Consider the following 20,005-nt stretch of genomic DNA (forward strand, 5'->3'; position numbering starts at 1 on the left):
TAATGTTAAAGTAAATTACCTTAAAAAGGTAAACAGTGAACCATCTACACCCCAAAAAAATGAAATGCGCACAGCAAACTATCTCAGACAGAATCTCTAGTGCATTTCTCTAGAGAAATTTAGGTTTCCTGAGGGAAAATTTAGATGCCGATTAAAGGGAATCAATTCCTTACAACACGAGTAACAGCTGCATTGGTTTATGCCCTGTATTACACAACACTGCATATTTTTAAACAGAGATATAATGCTTCATGTTTCAAAGTGATGTGCCAATATCACAGATTCAATCATATTTCTGTTCTACCGTGAGTGATGAGTGCTGCCACTTCCTTTAATAAACAGATAGCAAAGACACTTAAATAATGGAATTCCAGTTTGCTTTTGCCTAAATCAATGCAGCAGTTGGTTAAGGAAGCTGATCACCCGGACTAAAAGGGTTGTGTTTTATTGTCACATTTGTGGCTCAGAGAAAGCTTAACAGAGAAAATAACAGGAGCCACTCCACAGTCAAGAGACAGAAATAACAGGCAGAAAATTCTGTATGGGTATGAAAGGATACAATTGACAAATACACTAAACATGTTCACATTGCAGTGAAAAGCAGTGAAGTAAAAACCAGACTGCCCTGAAACACTGTGCCTGCAAGTGGGATGCTATTTGTATTTTCTCTCTCTTTCTCTCTGTCTCATACCTTGCCTGACGAAGGATGTGCAGCCGAAAATTCGGAGGAGTAGGAGGTCTTCAACGACTTGGATCGGCGAGGCTGGTGTCTCAACTCATCCCGCTGATACCTCACTGAGCCGCCGCTCTGTACCCGTACCTTGCCGGTCCCTTGTACGCTGTTCACGCCGATCATTTCCCCGAGGGCACTCGGTGGTCCGACGGGCAAAGGGAATTAGGAAGGACTCGAGCGACTGTCTTCGGATACACAAGCTCAGCAATCTGCACCTGCTGGAGAGGCAGCCTCAGCAGCACAAGCGTCCTCCAGCTCCAGAAAGGAGAAGTGTGCCTGCCTTTGCTCACAATTTCCTACATTGTTTGGATTTGGACTGATCATTTCAGGGTAGGCTCACATCAGGGGTTGCAAGTCACACACACACACACAAAAAAAACCATCCCCTGAATGGTCCGAGCCAATGGCAAGGGGCCAGGCAAGCAGTTCATTTATATTCTAAATAGCAAACACGACTGTTTCTCTATCCTTGAACTGCAGGCTCATTAAAGGTAGGCAGTGTGATCCCACTAATAAAAGATTATAATAGTCCGTCAGCCGCATATTGGGAACTAAATTGAGTCTGAATTAGGTAACGGGTGTGTGCAAGTGAAAAAAAAACATGAATCATGTTTCAATCTGACATTCTGAAAATAGTTAAGGGACATTCTTGAGGTTTAATGTGGGCATACATTGGCTGCTTTGTTTAAACTAGCTGTTTTAGCACAGCCGCTATTACAGGGAAATCTGCAGACTAGAGACACCAGTGTAGGTCCCAAAGATAGATGATTATTGCCCATTTTAATCTTTATTTTCTTTTTAAGTGATACAAGACTGCTAACTAAATAGGTGCTTACATCTTTCAGATGCTCTGACAGGTGATTGAGAATTTCTTTCCACAATTAAAAGTTTTTTTATGGGTTTGAAAACGTGCATTTTATTCAATAGCAGAATTTGAGGGGGGTGTCAGCTTTTCGTATCTAAAAGGAATTTTCCCCAGACCTTTGTCTCTCACCAAACCCCCAGTTTTCCAGACCATGTGTCTCTGCATCTTCCCCAGGAAGTGCAATAGCAGTACAGAGGGGGAGTTAGGTTGTTCCCTACTGCAACAGTTCAAACAGTTTGAGTGTGGGGACATGTTTGATACAGGAGCAGGTCTCTTCCTGTCTGCCACTCCCATATATTTGTGGGAAAAACATATGTGCGAATCCTCAGTGAGTGTTACAATCTGGAATGCACATACTGGAAGGGAGTTGGGGGCAGATTCGATCACGGCTTTCCATTCTCGATTGTAGAGTCATAGAGTTGCCGACCAGATATCCTAAATGAATCGAGTCCCATTTGCCAGCACTTGGTCCATATCCCTCTAAACCTTTCCTATTCACATACCCATCTTGATGCCTTTTAAATGCTGTGATTGTACCAGCCTCCACCACTTCCCTTGGCAGCTCATTCCAAACACGCACCACCCTCTGTGTGAAAACGTTGCCCCTTAGGTTCCTTTTAAATATTTCCCCACTCACCTTAAATCTATACCCTCTAGTTTGGATTTCCCTACCCTGGGGCAAAAGACCTTGGTTATTCACCCTATCCATGCCCCTCATAACTTTATAAACCTCCATAAGGCCACCCCACAGCTTCCAGCCTCTTCCTATAACTCAAACCCTCCAACCCTGACAACACCCTCGTAAATTCTTTCTGGACCCTTTCAATTTTAACAATATCCTTCCAATATCAGGGAGACCAGAATTGAATGCAATATTCCAAAATGGCCTAACTAATGCCCTGTACAACTGCAACATGACATCTCAACTTCTATACTCAAAGCACCGACCAATAAAGGCAAGTATACCAAATGCTTTCATCACTATCCTGTCTACCTCTAACTCCACTTTCAAAGAACTACGAACCTGCACTCCAAGGTCCCTTTGATCTCAATTCCAGAAAGGAATTGGAAAAGCACCTCATACAAAACAAGTTTGCGGGAGGAGAAGTTTGCAGGAGAATGGGTCCAACTAAAGTGTTCTTGCAGAGAGCATGAACGGGCTCCGCCAGGCTAAATATGCTGTAAACATTTTATGAGTCAATGGTTCAATGATTCCATGATTAACTTCAACCACTTGCTGCTGATACTACAGGAATGGCATGCTAAGAGCAGTACTGTAGTCTGCAAATGGTGGCAAGGATCACTAACATACTAACTCCGAGATACATTTTAATAATTCAGATACATTTAAATAATTCAGAGCCATTTTGTCCCTCTCTCTCCCTCCAAGGAAAGGGAAAGGGATTTCATGCAAAGCTGCTAAATGCACAGACACCAATCCTGAATGAAGTGAAATCACGATCTACAATTTATTTGAAATTCAAACAAGATATTTTTATTGAACCTCCATCTGATAGTCTGCAGGTCCTTTTCTTTCTGCCTCCCTTCACCACTTTCTCTTTTGGCACAGGCAGTGAACACTGTGGCAAGCTGCAAAGGTCAGTGAATCCAGGCATCAAAGTGATCAACAATGTGCATTTATGTAGTGCCTTTAAATGAGGAGCAACATCCCCAGACTGGGCTCGACAGTGTAGCTGCAGGAAAGGTGCTTCCCCTCATCAGGGCCTTCTAGAACCAGGTACGTTGCAGACCATGCCAGACTGACATAAGAATACATCGAAACATAGAAAATAGATATAGGCGTATGCCATTCGGCCCTTCGAGCCTGCTGCACCATTCAATATGGTCATGGTTGATCATCCAAATTTGGTTCCACTTATTCATACCCATTGATCTCTTTAGCTCCATGAACTATATCTCCCTCATTTGTGCAAGCATTCAATGTAGTGGCCCCAACCATTTCTGTGGCAGAGACTTCCACAGGTTCACCACTCTCTGGGTGAAGACATTTCTCCCCATCTCAGTCGTAAATAGTCTACCCTGTATCCTTGGATTGTGGTCCCTGGATCTGGAGTTCCCAGTCTTCAGAGACATCCTTCCCATGTTTACCCTGCCTTGTCTTGTAAGAATTTTATAGGTTTTTATAAGCTGCCCCCTCATGATACTGAACTTCAGTGAATACAGTCCTAACTGATCCAATTTCTCTTTGTACATCAGTCCTTCCAATCGAGCAATCAATCTGGGAAATCTCTGCTGCACTCCCTCCATAGCCAGAACAACCTTCCTCAGATAAGGAAACCAAAACACAATCCTCCAGATATGGTCTCACCAAGGCCCTGTACAGGAGGAATGTTCTTCACTCAGCCGGTGGTGTCTCTTTGGGAATTTCTACCCCGGAGAGCTGTGAATGCTCAACTGGTGAGTAGAGTCAGGATGGACATGGAGAAGGCGTTTCTTTGCTCAGTCCTTCGAGTTTCGCGGTTGGGACATCTTGTTGAGATCGTACAGGACATTGTTGAGGCCTCTTCTGGAGTAGTGTGCCCAGTTCAAGTCACCCTGTTATAGGAAGGATATTATTAAGAAAATCTCAGAAAAGATTTATCAGAATTTTGCCTAAAATGGAGGGTCTGAGTTATAAGGAGAGACTGGAGTATTAAAGGTTGAGGGGTGACTTTATAGAGGTTTATAAAATCATGAGGGGCATAGATAAGGTGAATGGCAAGTGTCTTTTCCCTAGGGTTGGGGATTTCAAGACCAGCAGGTCAGGCAGCATCCAGGGAACAGGACATTCGACGTTTCGGGCATAAGCCCTTCCTGAAGAAGGGCTTATGCCCGAAACATCGATTCTCCTGTTCCCTGGATGCTGTCTGACCAGCTGCGCTTTTCCAGCAACACATTTTCAGCTCTGATCTCCAGCATCTGCAGACCTCACTTTCTCCTCAAAGATTTCAAGACCAGGCCCATCATGTCTGCACCAGCTCTCTGAATTTGCACTGCCATTCTCCTGCCTATTATCCCACACAGATAGGGTGGCCAGAGTGGCTCAGTGGTTAGCACTGCTGCTTCACAGCATCATGGATTCAATTCCACCCTCGGGTGACTGTGTGGAGCTTGGATATTGTCTGCCTGTGTCTCCTCTAGGTGCTCCAGTTTCCTCCCACAGTCCAAAGATGGAATATGCAGGGTTACAGGGTTGGTGTGGGTCCAGGTGACATGCTCTTCAGAGGGTCGGTATGTTTGATGGGCTGAATAGCCTGCTTCCACACTGTAGGGATTCTGTGAGCTAACAGTCCAATTCCATCTTGAATACATCTACTGAACCTGTTCAATTCACATTCTCAGACAGTGCATTCAAGACCCTGTAATACCTTGCTGTGTGGAAAAACATTTTCTCACATCATTCTTGCTGCTTTTGCCAATTACTTTGAATTTGTGAAGGCTGTGAAGAAGGTTGGATTTTAAAAATATAGGGAAGTCTTGTTTGTGACTGCACAGAGTGTTGATGAGGCCACACCTGAAGTGCTATGCACAATTTTGGATCCCCAGATCTAACAAAAATTATCTTGGCATTAGGGGCAGTTCCAAAGAGGTTCATTAGGCTGATCGTGGCATGAAGGGATTGACTTATTGAGAAAGCACCATCCTCATGCACATGGACAGCGGTAAATTGAGGGGTGCGTAGGTTAGGTTATTTTATTTTAGATGAGGATTAATCCTCGGCACAACACTGTGGGCGAAAGGGCCTGTTCTGTGCTGCACTTTTCTATGTTCTAAGTCACTTTTTATCGAGGTTTTCTCATCTGATTCTCCCAAAAGATTCACCATAGCCCGCTTCACTCAGACACTATAAGATCATCCACGTTTTCTGGTGTGCTTCTCCTTCTCCATTATCTCACAAGTGGAACGGCCAACTACTCTGACCAGATCGCTCATGACCTGGAACAATTATCGTTGTGGAGAATTTTAATAATCTCAACAGGCGATCGACTTTCATGTGACTTTTTTCTTTCTTAAAATCTTTTAAAACAGCGAGCATGCTGACAAAACAATGTGTGGCTCACCGATTCCGACAGCGTGGGTGAAATGGTCATTATTACAATGTGTTAGCACTTTACGTTCAACATCCTTGTACAGTCACGTAACAGTCGAGCGTGTGGTGCTGGAAAAGCACAGCAGGTCAGGCAGCATCTGAGGAGCAGGAGAGTCGACATTTCGGGCATAAGCCCTTCATCAGGAATCCCAAAACGTTGATTCACTGCTCCTCGGATGCTGCCTGACCTGCTGTGCTTTTCCAGCACCACACTCTCAACTCTAATCTCCAGCATCTGCAGTCCTCACTTTCTCCCAATCATGTAACAGCCCCAAATCACCCCAGCCCATGGCATCACAGCACCAAAGAAAACTTTAAATAGTTCAATGCAGAAAACCGTAGATTTCCCCTTTTTGCATTTTGAAGAGCACGTAAATGGCGAGAGGGGGCAGGGAGAGGACGAAACTCATAGACACGTCCCTTTGCAGCTTAATAATTCATTATGTTTTCCATTAATTCAGTATACAGTCTATGACCTGTCGAGTCAAATGGGAGAATTTTAATGGGCTGTACTAATCAGAAAGCAGCAAGTCACTTTTTTCTGCTATAATGAATGGCTGGTGGTGGTTTACCAGCTCAGTCAGGTGGTTTTACTGACACTGTTGACTATGAAAAGTTTATTCAACATCAAGACCATTGCAAGAAAACATTATTACCTTCAATTCAACGAACTATGCCCCGGATTGATTACAGTGGTGGCAAGGCTGCACAGTCAATTTAGAATCAATTTAGAATCCCTATAGTGTGGAAGCAGGCTAAACAGCCCATTAAGTCCACATCAACTCTCTGAAGAGCATCCCACCCACCTTTTCCCTGTAATCCTGCATTTCCCATGACTGATCAAACTAGCCTGCACACCACTGGACAGTACGGGCAATTTAGCCTTGCCAATCCACCCAACCTGCATATCTCTGGATTGAGGGAAGAAACCAGAGCACCCGGAGGAAATCCATGCAGACACGGGGAGAATGTTCAAACTCTACACAGAGAGGCGCCCGAGGCTAGAATCGAACCCGTGTCCCTGGCACCGTGAGGCAGCAGTGCTAACTGCTGAACTACTGTGCTACCACATGAAGGACACTGGCGCCCAGAGTGGGAGAGCTCACGTATTTAAGTTACACATGCAGAGGAAATTATCACATAGAATACACAGCAGAGAAAGAGGCCATTCAGCCCATGCTGTGTGTATGCTCTGCCCAAGCTTCCTACAATTTGTCCTCTCTAAATCTATCATAATCCTGAACTTCCTTTTCTCTCACATGTTTCCCCTTTTATTCACTACTTGGCTTCAATCAGCTGCAGAGTTCCATATTCTCACCACATGTACTTTGGGAAAACAAGTTTCCTCTGAATTCCCAATTCTTGGTGACGACCTTAGACGGATAGCCTGCTCTTCCCCAGAAATGGAAATACTCTCTCTGTGTAGCTGCCCCATCAAGACTTTTCGTAATTATTTGAAATACACCAGTGAGATCACTGCTTGGCCTTCTGGGGGAAAGAAATCCAGGAAGCCAAATCTTTTTCTGCATTTGAATCCCCACACATGTCTGGTACCATCCTTCACCTCTCTGTACCCTCTCCAGGCCCCGATATCCATTCCATCATAAGGGGACCAGAACTGCTCAGAGTAATGAGGTTTGGTGTTTAAAACAAAAGTTTGATAAGAGGTTTGGTATAAATTCCCAATTTTTCAGTTCTATCCTCCTAGGAATAAAGCCTAATGCTTGCTTTAATTCCCAGGGCACTGTTGATATGACACTAACTCCTTGAGCAGTCGCTTGGGGATCAAGAATGACCTCCTTCCACTTTAAGTGCACAGCGAATGACAAGTCCAAGGCTGGATCTGCACTTGCTGCTGTAGGCGGGGAAGCTGGCGAAGGGGGTCGAGGGAGTGGAATGTTCAGATTTTCACACCCTCCTTCCCCACTCCAACCTGGCCTTCATCTGGGCCTGTGGCAGAAACCCAGAACCTTGCCGCTCTGTTAGAGTGAACTGTGCTTCACCACAAAACTTCACATTTGGAAGGACCCATTCAGACAAAGTATGTGGTTTATGCTCCAAGCAAATTAAATATCCAATCTTGGGACTCGAGATATTTTCTATGGAAGTTGTCCAGAGATGTTAGGAGCAAGTGGGACTTGAATCCAGGCCTTCTGGCCTCGAGGTAAAGACACTATCACTGCACCACAAGAGCTCTTAATCTAAAGTTTCTAACGAAAATATAAATACTGCCTAAATTTGCCTCAATAACATTAGGAAGCCGAATCGTCATCTCAGTCACTAGTGATTGCTGTCTGTAACCAGGAGGTTGGTCCCACTGTACCATGAGGTGGTACCCTTCACTTCCAGTGCCAGAGCATACCTCCTGGAGTAATCATTACTCCTCCATACATTCCCTAAGGCTCTCCCCTCTTATGCAGCTTCTACTCAAATGGCAAAGAAGATATCATTTTAAAACCAACGTAAGGTAACTTGCAACCATAATTACGAATCTCAATTGAAAGTTGACCACCCAAACTAAATATCAATAAACCAGCGACTGTTCCAGTCACCTGAGAGAATCGATGACTGATCACAGCTTGTTACTGCATCTTCATTTAGTGGCTCATAAATTACCTTACATATCAGACATTCATGTGACTATATCAGGAGCCAGGACTGTTCTTTACTGTCCTGCTCCTCCTTACAAATCATTCCTGAAAACCTTATTAGGAATTGTTTTTAAAAAGCAACATTAAAAGGTTTGGCTTCTATTCATGAGTTCAGAGTTAAATTGTGATGTGCCTCTTCAGAGGAGATCAATCACACTGAATAAAGATGACATTTCGGAACAGACCATAGCTCAGTTAGATGCTAACCTTGCCTTTCATTCCTTTTGAGAGAGTGTCTTCAAAATGTATGGCTTTTTATAACAGCTTTTAATCTTCCACAAGTTTGATTCCCCTTATAATCACAGTACTTTATACGTACAAAGATTTACGAATTCACTTCCCATATTTTTGGGAGTCACAAATTTGATTCTGGATTCTTGTTAAGGTCGTGTGATCAACAGCAAACTCCACAGATAACTTTTTTCCCCACCAATTTTCCTGCTATTTAGTCCACCTCCTTCTTTAGAGGGATTGGGGAATGTAAGCTGGAAGTAAATGGTAATGCAGACCAATGCTGACCCCAGCTCTTATGCAGGTTCAATGATCACCTCAAGTGCTACCAGACAATTTGGTAAAAATCTTTTTCATGCCTCACTCCATTGATTGGAGGTACAAACTATTACAGCTTTCGGCACCATCTTCAATGCCATTTCCCAAACCCACCTGTAGGCTTCCCTCAGAGTATTCAAGAAGATTTGTAGCTTAGGTTGTGGATGAAGCTGTTGACTTGCTCACTGAGCTGGTAAATTTATTTGTGGATGTGTCATCACCGTTCTAGGTAACATGATGTTACCTCGCATGGTAATAAAACATCTGCGAACAAACTTACCAGCTCAGTGAGCGAGTCAACCACCTCAGTAGGCTTCCCTGTTGTTCAGGCCAGGATGCATAGATTTAATTAAGTCAGTTTTTCAGTTGCTTTGCAAAATAATGGGCAGTTACATTTGATTCACATGGCAATACCTCCTCACACACATCTTTTCTTTCACTCCAACAACCAATACTTCCGAGATTAGCAAATCACGTCACTTGAATGAACGTCAGGACCAGCTTTCAAATGGAAACATTGCTCCTTTCAAAGTCTCTGCCCATGTGTTTAAAAAGCTGACAGTCTGAGCTCAATGCTAACACTTCACACTTCAGTCAGGGGCTGCATGTTCAAATCCCACTCCAGAAACTAACGCATGAATGAATTGGTGTCAAACAAAATCTCTAGTCACTCATCTCAATGGTATTGGCTGTCACATTTGCCTGTAAAAAGACAGGAACTACTTCTAAAATAATTTGGATGGGATAAAATAGGTGATATATAAATGCAAGGTTCCTCTTTGAAAATGGATCACAAATACTGAATATAGCAATTTAAAACCAAGCACAGCTTCCTGCCCAGAATCTCAGTAGTCCGTGGCAAGATAAGAATTACACGATGTGTCTGGAGTTTAGCTATAATTGGATCTTGAAGCCTAGCTCATGGGGAATAGTACACAGCAGGACTCAGTAGATTAACACAAAGGCATATTTCAGCACTCCTGGCACTATCACACAGCAGCTTCACTGAGCATGTTATTTGATGCTACAGTGCAATTCCTCTGTACTTTGCTGAAGACTTTGTGTTCCCATTGTCCAACTCACTGACGTCTATTACTACACGTTCCCGAGTTTGAAGAGCTAGTTTCTGCTTCTTTTGAATTCTGCACCCCCCACGTTTTCCCAGTGATCGCAGTTGTTCATGTTGGGGTAAGGGAACCATAGACTGTACAGTAGGTTCTTGCAGGTTGGCTCAATGCAGGCAGTTCCTCATCCATCTTCTCCAGTACACACTAACTACTCTCTCTCAGTCTCTCTCTCACACACACACACACACAAACTAATGAAGCTAAGCTGGAGACTTAGGAATAAATCATGCTTTTGATGAAGCTTTCATATCTGTGCTGTGCATGACAAGTGACTATAAATGAGAATCTTGTTCAAAATCAAATCCATTCTGCAAGTTGTCATTTGCTGTTGACCTCAAGCTCCCCATATTTTATGGTGGACTGAAGTCTTTAAAAAAAAGTTCTATTACAAACCACTGAAAACAACGACTGCTGATCACAGTCTCCATGAAAAACAAAGACTCACAAAGCATTTCTTCATTTCACTTCTTCAGTTGTCAGCTTGTTGGCTAACAAGGCTGCAGTATTTTCAACATCACAGTGTTTTTGGAAGGTGCCACACAGTCACCGAATTGTTATGGTGCAGGAAAAAGCCAATCAGCTTCTCATACCGACGCCATTTCTATTACAATTTGAGGGACTGCTGCACCGTTGGAGATTCTGTCCTTCAAGTGACGCATTAAACCTAGACTCTGTCCATTCCTTCAAAGAACGGACTGACTATCGTGGTGCTCTTCAATGAATCACAGAATCTTTACAGGAAGAGTCCATTTGGCCCATCATGCCTGCACTGGCTCTATTACCAATCTTCTGCTTATTCCACGTACCCCTGCATACACTGTTAATATCCACATAATCATCTTGAATGCCTCAATTGAATGTGTCTTAACAATATTTCCAGGAAGTGCATTCCACCTCCCAACTACTCGCTGTGTGAAAACATTCATTTCTCACTCCACCCTGGCTTTTCTTGCACATCCCTTTCAATCTATGGGCCTCTCATTCTTGTTTCTTTTACGAGCAGTGTGTCTCAAATATTCATGAGCCTCTTCCAATGCCTCAGAACCCACGCTGGGACTTTTGGTTGGAGATCTGAGTCGGGTTTTGTGGTGCGGTGGTGTGGAGGCAGGCATTTAATTCAGAAAAAATTCTTTTGAGCAAGTATCGTACATTTCTTGTTGTCAATTCTTTTTCTCTGGAAATGGCAATTTCTATAATTATGGGATGAGACTGACTGTCCAGTCACCTGCAAGAAGCCAATGACTATTCACAGCTTGTTACTGCATCCTCACTTCAGTTACTCGCACATTATCTTGTATATCAAACAAGCATTTGAGTCCATCAGTGGTATCCATGGTTACTGCTACATTTCACTCATGTTAACATTGTATTCCATTCTATTTTAGCCTGTGCTTTGGAGATGCATGATTTATAACTTTCTCACGTGCTGATTTACATCAACAATAGGGGAAGGGAGAGAGGGAATAAGGCGAGGGGGGGGGGGGGGAAGACAGAAAGGAGAGAGAGAGAAAGCATTAGATGAAGAAGGAAGAGAGAGAGAGAGCAAGAATAGAGGGGAGAGAGAGGAATAAGGAAAGGCAGGTAGATAGAGGGAAAGAGAAGAGAGTTAGGAAGTGGGTGGGAGAGAGGATAGCAAAAGTGGAGAGGGAGAGAGAATGAGGTAGGACAGGTAGGGAGAGAGAGTAGAGAGTTAGGAGGAAGGGAGAGAGGATGACAGAAGTGGAGAGGCAGAGAGACAGAATCAGTAAGGACAGGTAAAAAGGGAAAGGGAAGTTGGAAGGAGACAAGAGAAAGGAAAGAAAGAGAATAGGAAGAGGGGAAAGAGAGGACAGAGGAAGTGAGGACGCGCAAGAGAGGAAGGGGAAAGGGAAGGAGGATGGGGAGGAGATTGGCAGAATGGAAAGAGAGAAGTAGAGAGGGGAAGAAAAGAAGAGGAAAATAGGAGGGGGGGAGACGAGAGAGATGTTCAGGTGGGAGAAAGGGACAGGATTTTGGGGCAGGGGGAAGGTGATACAAAGAGGGAGGCACAGATTAAATGGTTCTTCAAATATCCAGACATGTCCCACTATGGAAGGTCTAACCTCCACTTAATTTATAAATATATATATGGGCTCTCTGATATATTCAATATCACAACGTTTACATCAGTTGCTCAATATTGTGGTTCAGGGAGATTTACTTGTTTCCTGTGAAATAAAATCAATTTTCCTTCAATTTAAACAAAAACATGATTTAAAATTTGGAGCTAAGGAGTAATAAATCATGCTAACTGATCGATGCCTATTGCCAATGCACATTCAAGCAAAACAGACAGCTCATATCTACAAAACATCTGAGAGAAAGGGGAGAAATGGTATTTAATTTCACTAAGCAGAGCATCCAGGAGGAGTTTACAAAATGTTTATTGCCGTTTATCATGTACATGAATCCCGAGACTGCTATAGGTCATATTAATCCCTTAACTTGTTTAAATTCCTCGAAAATCAATTATAGCCAGTGTGCTCACTCCCCAGAGAACAGGGGGAAGTGACAGATTCATCAAGCAGCAAGTCAAATAAATATTAAATATCTGATTAGCTCCTGTTATAGATCAGCGCACAATACAATCGCGCTTTTACACCATGCTTGGGAGGTGATACACTGGAGCGAATCATTACTGAATCTTTACCTCAAACCACCAGAGGGATCTCTTCAACACTATCCCCACGTTGGACCACTACAGCTAGCACACGGACCCAGTAAATGATGCAAACTCCAGATATGAGGCTAGGTCATTTGGGAATCCTCCCGACCCCAAGTCAGGAAGTTCCAAATTTTAAATCCCTCTGCTGGGCTTGAGCACCAATAATCCAGGCCAACACGCCAATGCAATACCGATGGAGTGTTACACTGTCTTAAGTGCTGTCCTTCAGATGAGACACTAAACCAAAGCCCCAGCCGCCTGCTCACGTAAGTGTAAATGCTATTTGAGAAACAACAGAGGAGGCACCTCTGGTGTCCTAACCAATAATTATCCCTCAATCAACCTCACAAAGAGCAAACTACCCAGTCATTATCATATTGTGGGAGTTTGTGTGTGTGCACATTGGCTGCTGTCTTGCCTTAAATACAACAGCACTCTGGGCCATCCACTGGTCAGGAAAATTGCTGCACAGCTGCAGAGCATTACTGCTTTACTAAGGAGCGGGTTTATAAAATCCCTCCTCCCAACATCCCTCAGGCATTCCAGCTGGCACCAACATCCAAATCTTTTGAGGCGTGGCAATCACGGTCAGAATGCCCCGCCAAACTTACGCTTTTGTGCCCCGGCAGAGCTCAGCACTTGTTCCGATGCCAACCTCTTCCAAAATGAGGAGCAGTCTTCGATCAGATCGAGCTGGATTTGCAGGGTGGCGGAGAGCTGTTGGGAGTCACTCAAAATCATTTCCAGCCGAATATATTCACATCAGGCAGAACTGTCAATGTTGGTGCTCTTGGTGCAATTGTATTGGATTTTCACATCTTCCTCTCCAAATTGCATAACTGGCCTGGACTTTTGAAAAGAAATGATGCTTTCATGTAACAGGGGCATTGCTGCAATTTGTCGCCCACCTCTAACTGCCCTTGAGACAGTGGTAATGAGCTGCTTCCTGAACCGCCCCGGTCTGAGAGGTGTAGCTACACCGATGGTGCTGTTAGACCTAACAGGATCTCACCTCCACGCAGAACATGCCCGAACACACCCTGACATAAACAGTACAACACTAGAGCTTTAACATACCAATTTCAAGGCATAAATACAGACAAACAAACAGCTTTAGGCTTTGAAGTCCTTGAGAAGGGATTCAACTTGTGGTGAACCATTGTGAAACTCAGTGGGAGAAAATGTTGGGATGACACAGACGCAGTTAAAAAAATAGAGTGTATCACTGGGAGTATATACTCCCAGTCTCACAGACCCTGTTAAGCTGCCTGACTGACTTGAGAAGGCGAAACCCTTCTTAAGGCGTCTCAGGATGCCATTGTCACCTGTAACCCAAGGATCATTAATAAAAAAACAGCCTACATGCATAAATATGGCATCTCTGTGACAGAGGTAGGAGCATCCGTGATTTAAGCAAAAACCGAACTCATTTATCAGCACGCTACTCACTGTGCGGTGTACTCAGCACACAGTAATCATGTAGCCGATTCCTTTTGATGGATCCTTAAAATAAAACTCAGTGAAGACAAACAGCATTTCTCATTTCTTCAAAGCAAATCAGACAAGGATGAAGTCATAAATAAGTAGGAGACACAAACCATAAGGTTTTCTGACAGGAAAATGGAATTCGAGGAATTCAAGCCATTCTGTAACTAACTCAGTGACTGTCAACTAATTCATGGCCCTGAATCATTTATGGGATAATTTAAGAAAGTGAGAAATTAGTGACAGAGGATAAGGACGATTAATCATTCTCAAACTGCCATAGCTCTGAAGGAAAGGGGACAGAGCAGGTATCAGTCATAAGTTACAGCCTTACCGCTGACATAAAATATATATTAGAGATGGATTCTGCCACAGGCCTCTGTGGGACTGAAGGAGATAAGCAATAAACCATGAGAGTGGCAGAAACATCTATCACCCCTCTATTTTAGACTTTTCTTGAAGGAAGCCTACCCATTCAGTCAGAAGATTTCCAGCAACAGCTGGGGCAGCAGAGCTAGGAGAGAGTGAGGACTGCGGATGCTGGAGAGTCACAGTTGAAAAGTGTGGTGCTGGAAAAACACAACCGGTCAGGCAACATCCGAGTAGCAGGAGAGTCGACGTCTCGGGCGTAAGCCCTTCATCAGGAATGTGGAGGGGGATGGAGGCTGAGAGATAATAGGAGATTTGGGGATGGGGCTGGGGGGAAGGTAGCTGGGAAGAAGATAGGTGGAGGTGATTGTAAGAGTTCTGAGGTGAAAGTGGAGCGGATAAATGGGAAGGAAGATGGACAGGTAGGACAGGTCAAGATGGTGGTGCTGAGTTGGAGGGTTGGATCTTGCATGAGGTGGGGGGAGGGGAGACTTGGAAACCGGCGAAGTCGGAGTTGACGACATATGGTTGTAGGTTCCTGAGGCGGAGGATGAGCTGTTCTTCCTCCAGGTGTCAGGTGGCTTGGATCTGGAAGTGGATGAGGCCCAGGACTTGCATGTCCTTGGGGAAGTTAAAATGGTCGGGTTGGTTGATGCATGTGCCCCAGAGATGTTCCCTAAACCGCTAAAGATGAGCAACACAATTTAACCTCAACATGGTGCCATTCACGTGCCGTTCCTCTCCATCTCATGACCCAGATTTACCAAATGGTGTTGGCTTTCACTCAGCATTAACTTGATCCAGGGGCTACCAACCAATGATACATTTTTTTTAAAAGCAGAGCATTCCCTAAACAGAGAATGACTGCAGAACTCCGAGAAGCTAAGAGATTGACGTGTTCCAGTATATGAGACACAAAAAGATTGCACGTAGGTATAGCAAATAATCAGGAGTACAAACAGTTAATAAGAGGGGAATGGAACATAAAGGTGTGATGTTACGCTTCAGTTATACAGGACGTTGGTGAGACCACACTTGGTTACTGTGTACAGGTTTGGTCTCCCTATTTAAGGTAGGGTGTACTGGAGGTAGTACAGGCAGCATCTAGGGAACAGGAGAATCGACGTTTCGGGCATTAGCCCTTCTTCAGGAATGAGGAAAGTTGGTCCAGCAGGCTAAGATAAAAGATAGGGAGGAGGGACTTGGGGGAGGGGCGTCGGAAATGTGATAGGTGGAAAGAGGTCAAGGTGAGGGTGATAGGTCAGACTGGGGTGGGGGCGGAGAGGTCGGGAAGAAGATTGCAGGTTAGGAAGGCGGTGCTGAATTTGATGGATTTGACTGAGACAGGCTGGGGGGAGGGGAAATGAGGAAACTGGTGAAATCCGAGTTCATCCCTTGTGGTTGGAGGGTTCCTAGCCGGAAGATGAGGCGTTCTTCCTCCAACCGTCGTTTCGCTGTGGTCTGACGATGGAGGAGTCCAAAGACCTGCATATCCTTGGTGGAGTGGGAGGGGGAATTGAAATGTTGAGCTACAGGGTGGTTGGGTTGGTTGGTCCGGGTGTCCCAGAGGTGTTCCCTGAAACGCTCCGCAAGTAGGCGGCCCGTCTCCCCAATATAGAGGAGGCCACATCGGGTGCAAAGGATGCAATAGATGATATGTGTAGAGGTACAGGTGAATCTGTGGCGGATATGGAAGTTTCCTTTGGGGCCTTGGAGGGAGGTGAGGGGGGAGGTGTGGGCGCAAGTCTTGCACCTCCTGCGGTTGCAGGGGAAGGTGCCGGGAGTGGAGGTTGGGTTGGTGGGGGGTGTGGATCTGACGAGGAGTCACGGAGGGAGTGGTCTTTACGGAATGCTGATAGGGGAGGGGAGGGAAATATATCCTTGGTGGTGGGGTCCGTTTGGAGGTGGCGGAAATGGCGGCGGATGATGCGCTGTACATGGAGGTTAGTGGGGTGGTAGGTGAGGACCAGTGGGGTTCTGTCCTGGTGGCGGTTGGAGGGGCGGGGTTCAAGGGCGGAGGAGCGGGAAGTGGAAGAGATGCGGTGGAGGGCATCGTCGACCACGTCGGGGGGGAAATTGTGGTCCTTGAAGAAGGAGGCCATCTGGGATGTGCGTTTTTGGAACTGGTCCTCCTGGGAGCAGATGCGGCGGAGACGAAGGAATTGGGAGAATGGGATGGCGTTTTTACGGGGGCAGGATGGGAGGAGGTGTAGTCCAGGTAGCTGTGGGAGTCTGTCGGTTTGTAGTAGATGTCCGTGTTGATTCGGTCGCCTGAGATAGAAATAGAAAGGTCGAGGAAGGGGAGGGAGGAATCTGAGACTGTCCAGGTGAATTTGAGGTCGGGGTGGAAGGTGTTGGTGAAGTGGATGAACTGTTCAACCTCCTCGTGGGAGCACGAGGCGGCGCTGATACAGTCATCGATGTAGCAGAGGAAAAGGTGGGGGGTGGGGCCAGTGTAGTTGCGGAAGATGGATTGTTCCACATATCCTACGAAGAGGCAGGCATAGCTGGGGCCCATGCGGGTGCCCATGGCTACTCCTTTCGTTTGGAGGAAGTGGGAGGATTGGAAAGAGAAGTTGTTCAGGGTGAGGACCAGTTCAGTCAGTCGAAGGAGGGTGCCAGTGGAAGGGTACTGGTCGGTACGGCGGGAAAGAAAGAAGCAGAGGGCTTTGAGTCCTTCGTGATGGGGGATGGAGGTGTACAGGGACTGGATGTCCATGGTGAAAATAAGGCGTTGGGGACCGGGGAAGCGAAAATCATGGAGCAGGTGGAGGGCATGGGTGGTGTCCCGAACGTAGGTGGGGAGTTCTTGGACTAAGGGGGACAGGACGGTGTCAAGGTATGCGGAGATGAGTTCGGTGGGGCAGGAGCAGGCGGAGACAATGGGTCGGCCGGGGCAGTCAGGTTTGTGGATTTTGGGCAGGAGGTAGAAGCGGGAGGTGCGGGGTTGTGGGACTATGAGGTTGGAGGCGGTGGATGGGAGATCCCCTGAGGTGATGAGGTTATGGATGGTCTGGGAGATGATGGTTTGGTGGTGGGGGGTGGGGTCATGGTCAAGGGGGCAGTAGGAGGAGGTGTCTGCGAGCTGGCGTTTGGCCTCAGCGGTGTAGAGGTCGGTGCACCAAACTACTACTGCGCCTCCCTTGTCAGCTGGTTTGATGGTGAGGTTGGGGTTGCAACGGAGTGAGTGGAGGGCTGCGCGTTCCGAGGGTGAGAGGTTGGAGTGGGTGGGAGGGGTGTGGGAGTTCAGGTGGCGGTTAATATCGCGGCGGCAGTTGGCTATGCAGAGGTCGAGGGCAGGTAGGAGGCCAGCACGGGGTGTCCAGGTGGATGGGGTGTGTTGGAGGCAGGAGAAGGGGTCGTCAGAGGGTGGGCGGGAGTCTTGGTTAAAGAAGTAGGCGCGGAGGCGAAGGCGGCAGAAGAATTGTTCGATGTCACGCCGCGTGTTGAATTCATCAATCCGGGAGCGTAGGGGAATGAAGGTGAGGCCTCTGCTGAGGACTGATCTTTCATCCTCAGAGAGGGGTAGGTCTGGAGGGATGGTGAAAACACGGCAGGGCTGGGAGCTAGGACCTGGTGTGGGGCAAGAGCTGGGTGTGGGGGCGGGGTTAGGTCTGGGGGCGGGGACGGAGATCGGCGTGGGGACGGAGATCGGCGTGGGGGCGGGGTCGGGCGTGGTGATGGCGATAGGCGAAGGGGCGGGGTTAGACGTGGTGACGGAGATGGGCGTGGGGGCGGGGTTAGGCATGAAGTCGGAGATCGGCGAAGGGGCGGGGTTAGGCATGGAGATCGGCGTGGGGGCGGAGACACATGCGGCGTTAGTGACGTCAGTGGGGGCGGAAGTGGCTGCGGCGACCGCAGAGACAGAGTTATTCCCCATAGCCGCGGAGGCCGCGAATCTGCCGCTACACCTCCTCCCATCCTGCCCCCTGTAAAAACGCCATCCCATTCTCCCAATTCCTTCGACTCCGCCGCATCTGCTCCCAGGAGGACCAGTTCCAAAAACGCACATCCCAGATGGCCTCCTTCTTCAAGGACCGCAATTTCCCCCACGACATGGTAAACGATGCCCTCCACCGCATCTCTTCCACTTCCCGATCCTCCGCCCTTGAACCCCGCCCCTCCAACCGCCACCAGGACAGAACCCCACTGGTCCTCACCTACCACCCCACTAACCTCCATGTACAGCGCATCATCCGCCGCCATTTCCGCCACCTCCAAACGGACCCCACCACCAAGGATATATTTCCCTCCCCTCCCCTATCAGCATTCCGTAAAGACCACTCCCTCCGTGACTCCTCGTCAGATCCACACCCCCCACCAACCCAACCTCCACTCCCGGCACCTTCCCCTGCAACCGCAGGAGGTGCAAGACTTGCGCCCACACCTCCCCCCTCACCTCCCTCCAAGGCCCCAAAGGAAACTTCCATATCCGCCACAGATTCACCTGTACCTCCACACATATCATCTATTGCATCCTTTGCACCCGATGTGGCCTCCTCTATATTGGGGAGACGGGCCGCCTACTTGCGGAGCGTTTCAGGGAACACCTCTGGGACACCCGGACCAACCAACCCAACCACCCTGTAGCTCAACATTTCAATTCCCCCTCCCACTCCACCAAGGATATGCAGGTCTTTGGACTCCTCCATCGTCAGACCACAGCGAAACGACGGTTGGAGGAAGAACGCCTCATCTTCCGGCTAGGAACCCTCCAACCACAAGGGATGAACTCGGATTTCACCAGTTTCCTCATTTCCCCTCCCCCCAGCCTGTCTCAGTCAAATCCATCAAATTCAGCACCGCCTTCCTAACCTGCAATCTTCTTCCCGACCTCTCCGCCCCCACCCCAGTCTGACCTATCACCCTCACCTTGACCTCTTTCCACCTATCACATTTCCGACACCCCTCCCCCAAGTCCCTCCTCCCTATCTTTTATCTTAGCCTGCTGGACCAACTTTCCTCATTCCTGAAGAAGGGCTAATGCCCGAAACATCGATTCTCCTGTTCCCTAGATGCTGCCTGACCTGCTGCGCTTTTCCAGCAACACATTTCCATCTCTGATCTCCAGCATTTGCAGACCTCACTTTCTCCTTAGAGGTAGTACAGAGGAGGTTTACCAGACTGATACTTGAACTGAATGGATTGTTTTCGGAGGAAAGGGTAAACACACTGAACTTTTGACACTGGCATGTAGAATAGAGAAGGATGACAGAGTCATAGAGATGTACTGCACAGAAAGAGACCCTTCGGTCCAACTTGTCCATGCTGAGCAGATATCCTATCCTAATCATTCTCATTTGCCAGCATTTGACCCAAGTCCCTCTAAACCCTTCCTATTCATAATCCCATCCAGGTGACTTTTAAATGTTGTAATTGTACCAGCCTCCACCACTTCCTCTGGCAGCTCATTCCATACACACACCACACTGTGTGAAAAAATTGCCTTTCGG

The 20,005-nt window shown here is 46.7% G+C and overlaps 1 protein-coding gene across 4 annotated transcripts in view; it reads right to left on the reverse strand.

Annotated features, from left to right (window-relative positions):
• psd3l (pleckstrin and Sec7 domain containing 3, like) overlaps positions 1-20,005 on the reverse strand; it is a 441,070-nt gene that overhangs the window by 83,796 nt on the left and 337,269 nt on the right. Inside the window, exon 1 of one of the 4 annotated variants that reach the window (XM_087979988.1) lies at positions 692-1,235. The exons of the other annotated variants lie outside the window; for them this stretch is intronic. Within the exon in view, the coding sequence (XP_087836114.1) occupies positions 692-856 (165 nt within the window). The 5' untranslated portion in view covers positions 857-1,235. Of the gene's footprint in view, positions 1-691; positions 1,236-20,005 lie in introns of those variants that run through there. 4 annotated transcript variants of the gene reach the window in all.

Source organism: Chiloscyllium plagiosum, unplaced genomic scaffold (genome assembly GCF_037043375.1).
Source record: "Chiloscyllium plagiosum isolate Xiang-an unplaced genomic scaffold, Cpla_swu_hap1 HiC_scaffold_36, whole genome shotgun sequence".
NCBI lineage: Eukaryota > Metazoa > Chordata > Chondrichthyes > Orectolobiformes > Hemiscylliidae > Chiloscyllium > Chiloscyllium plagiosum.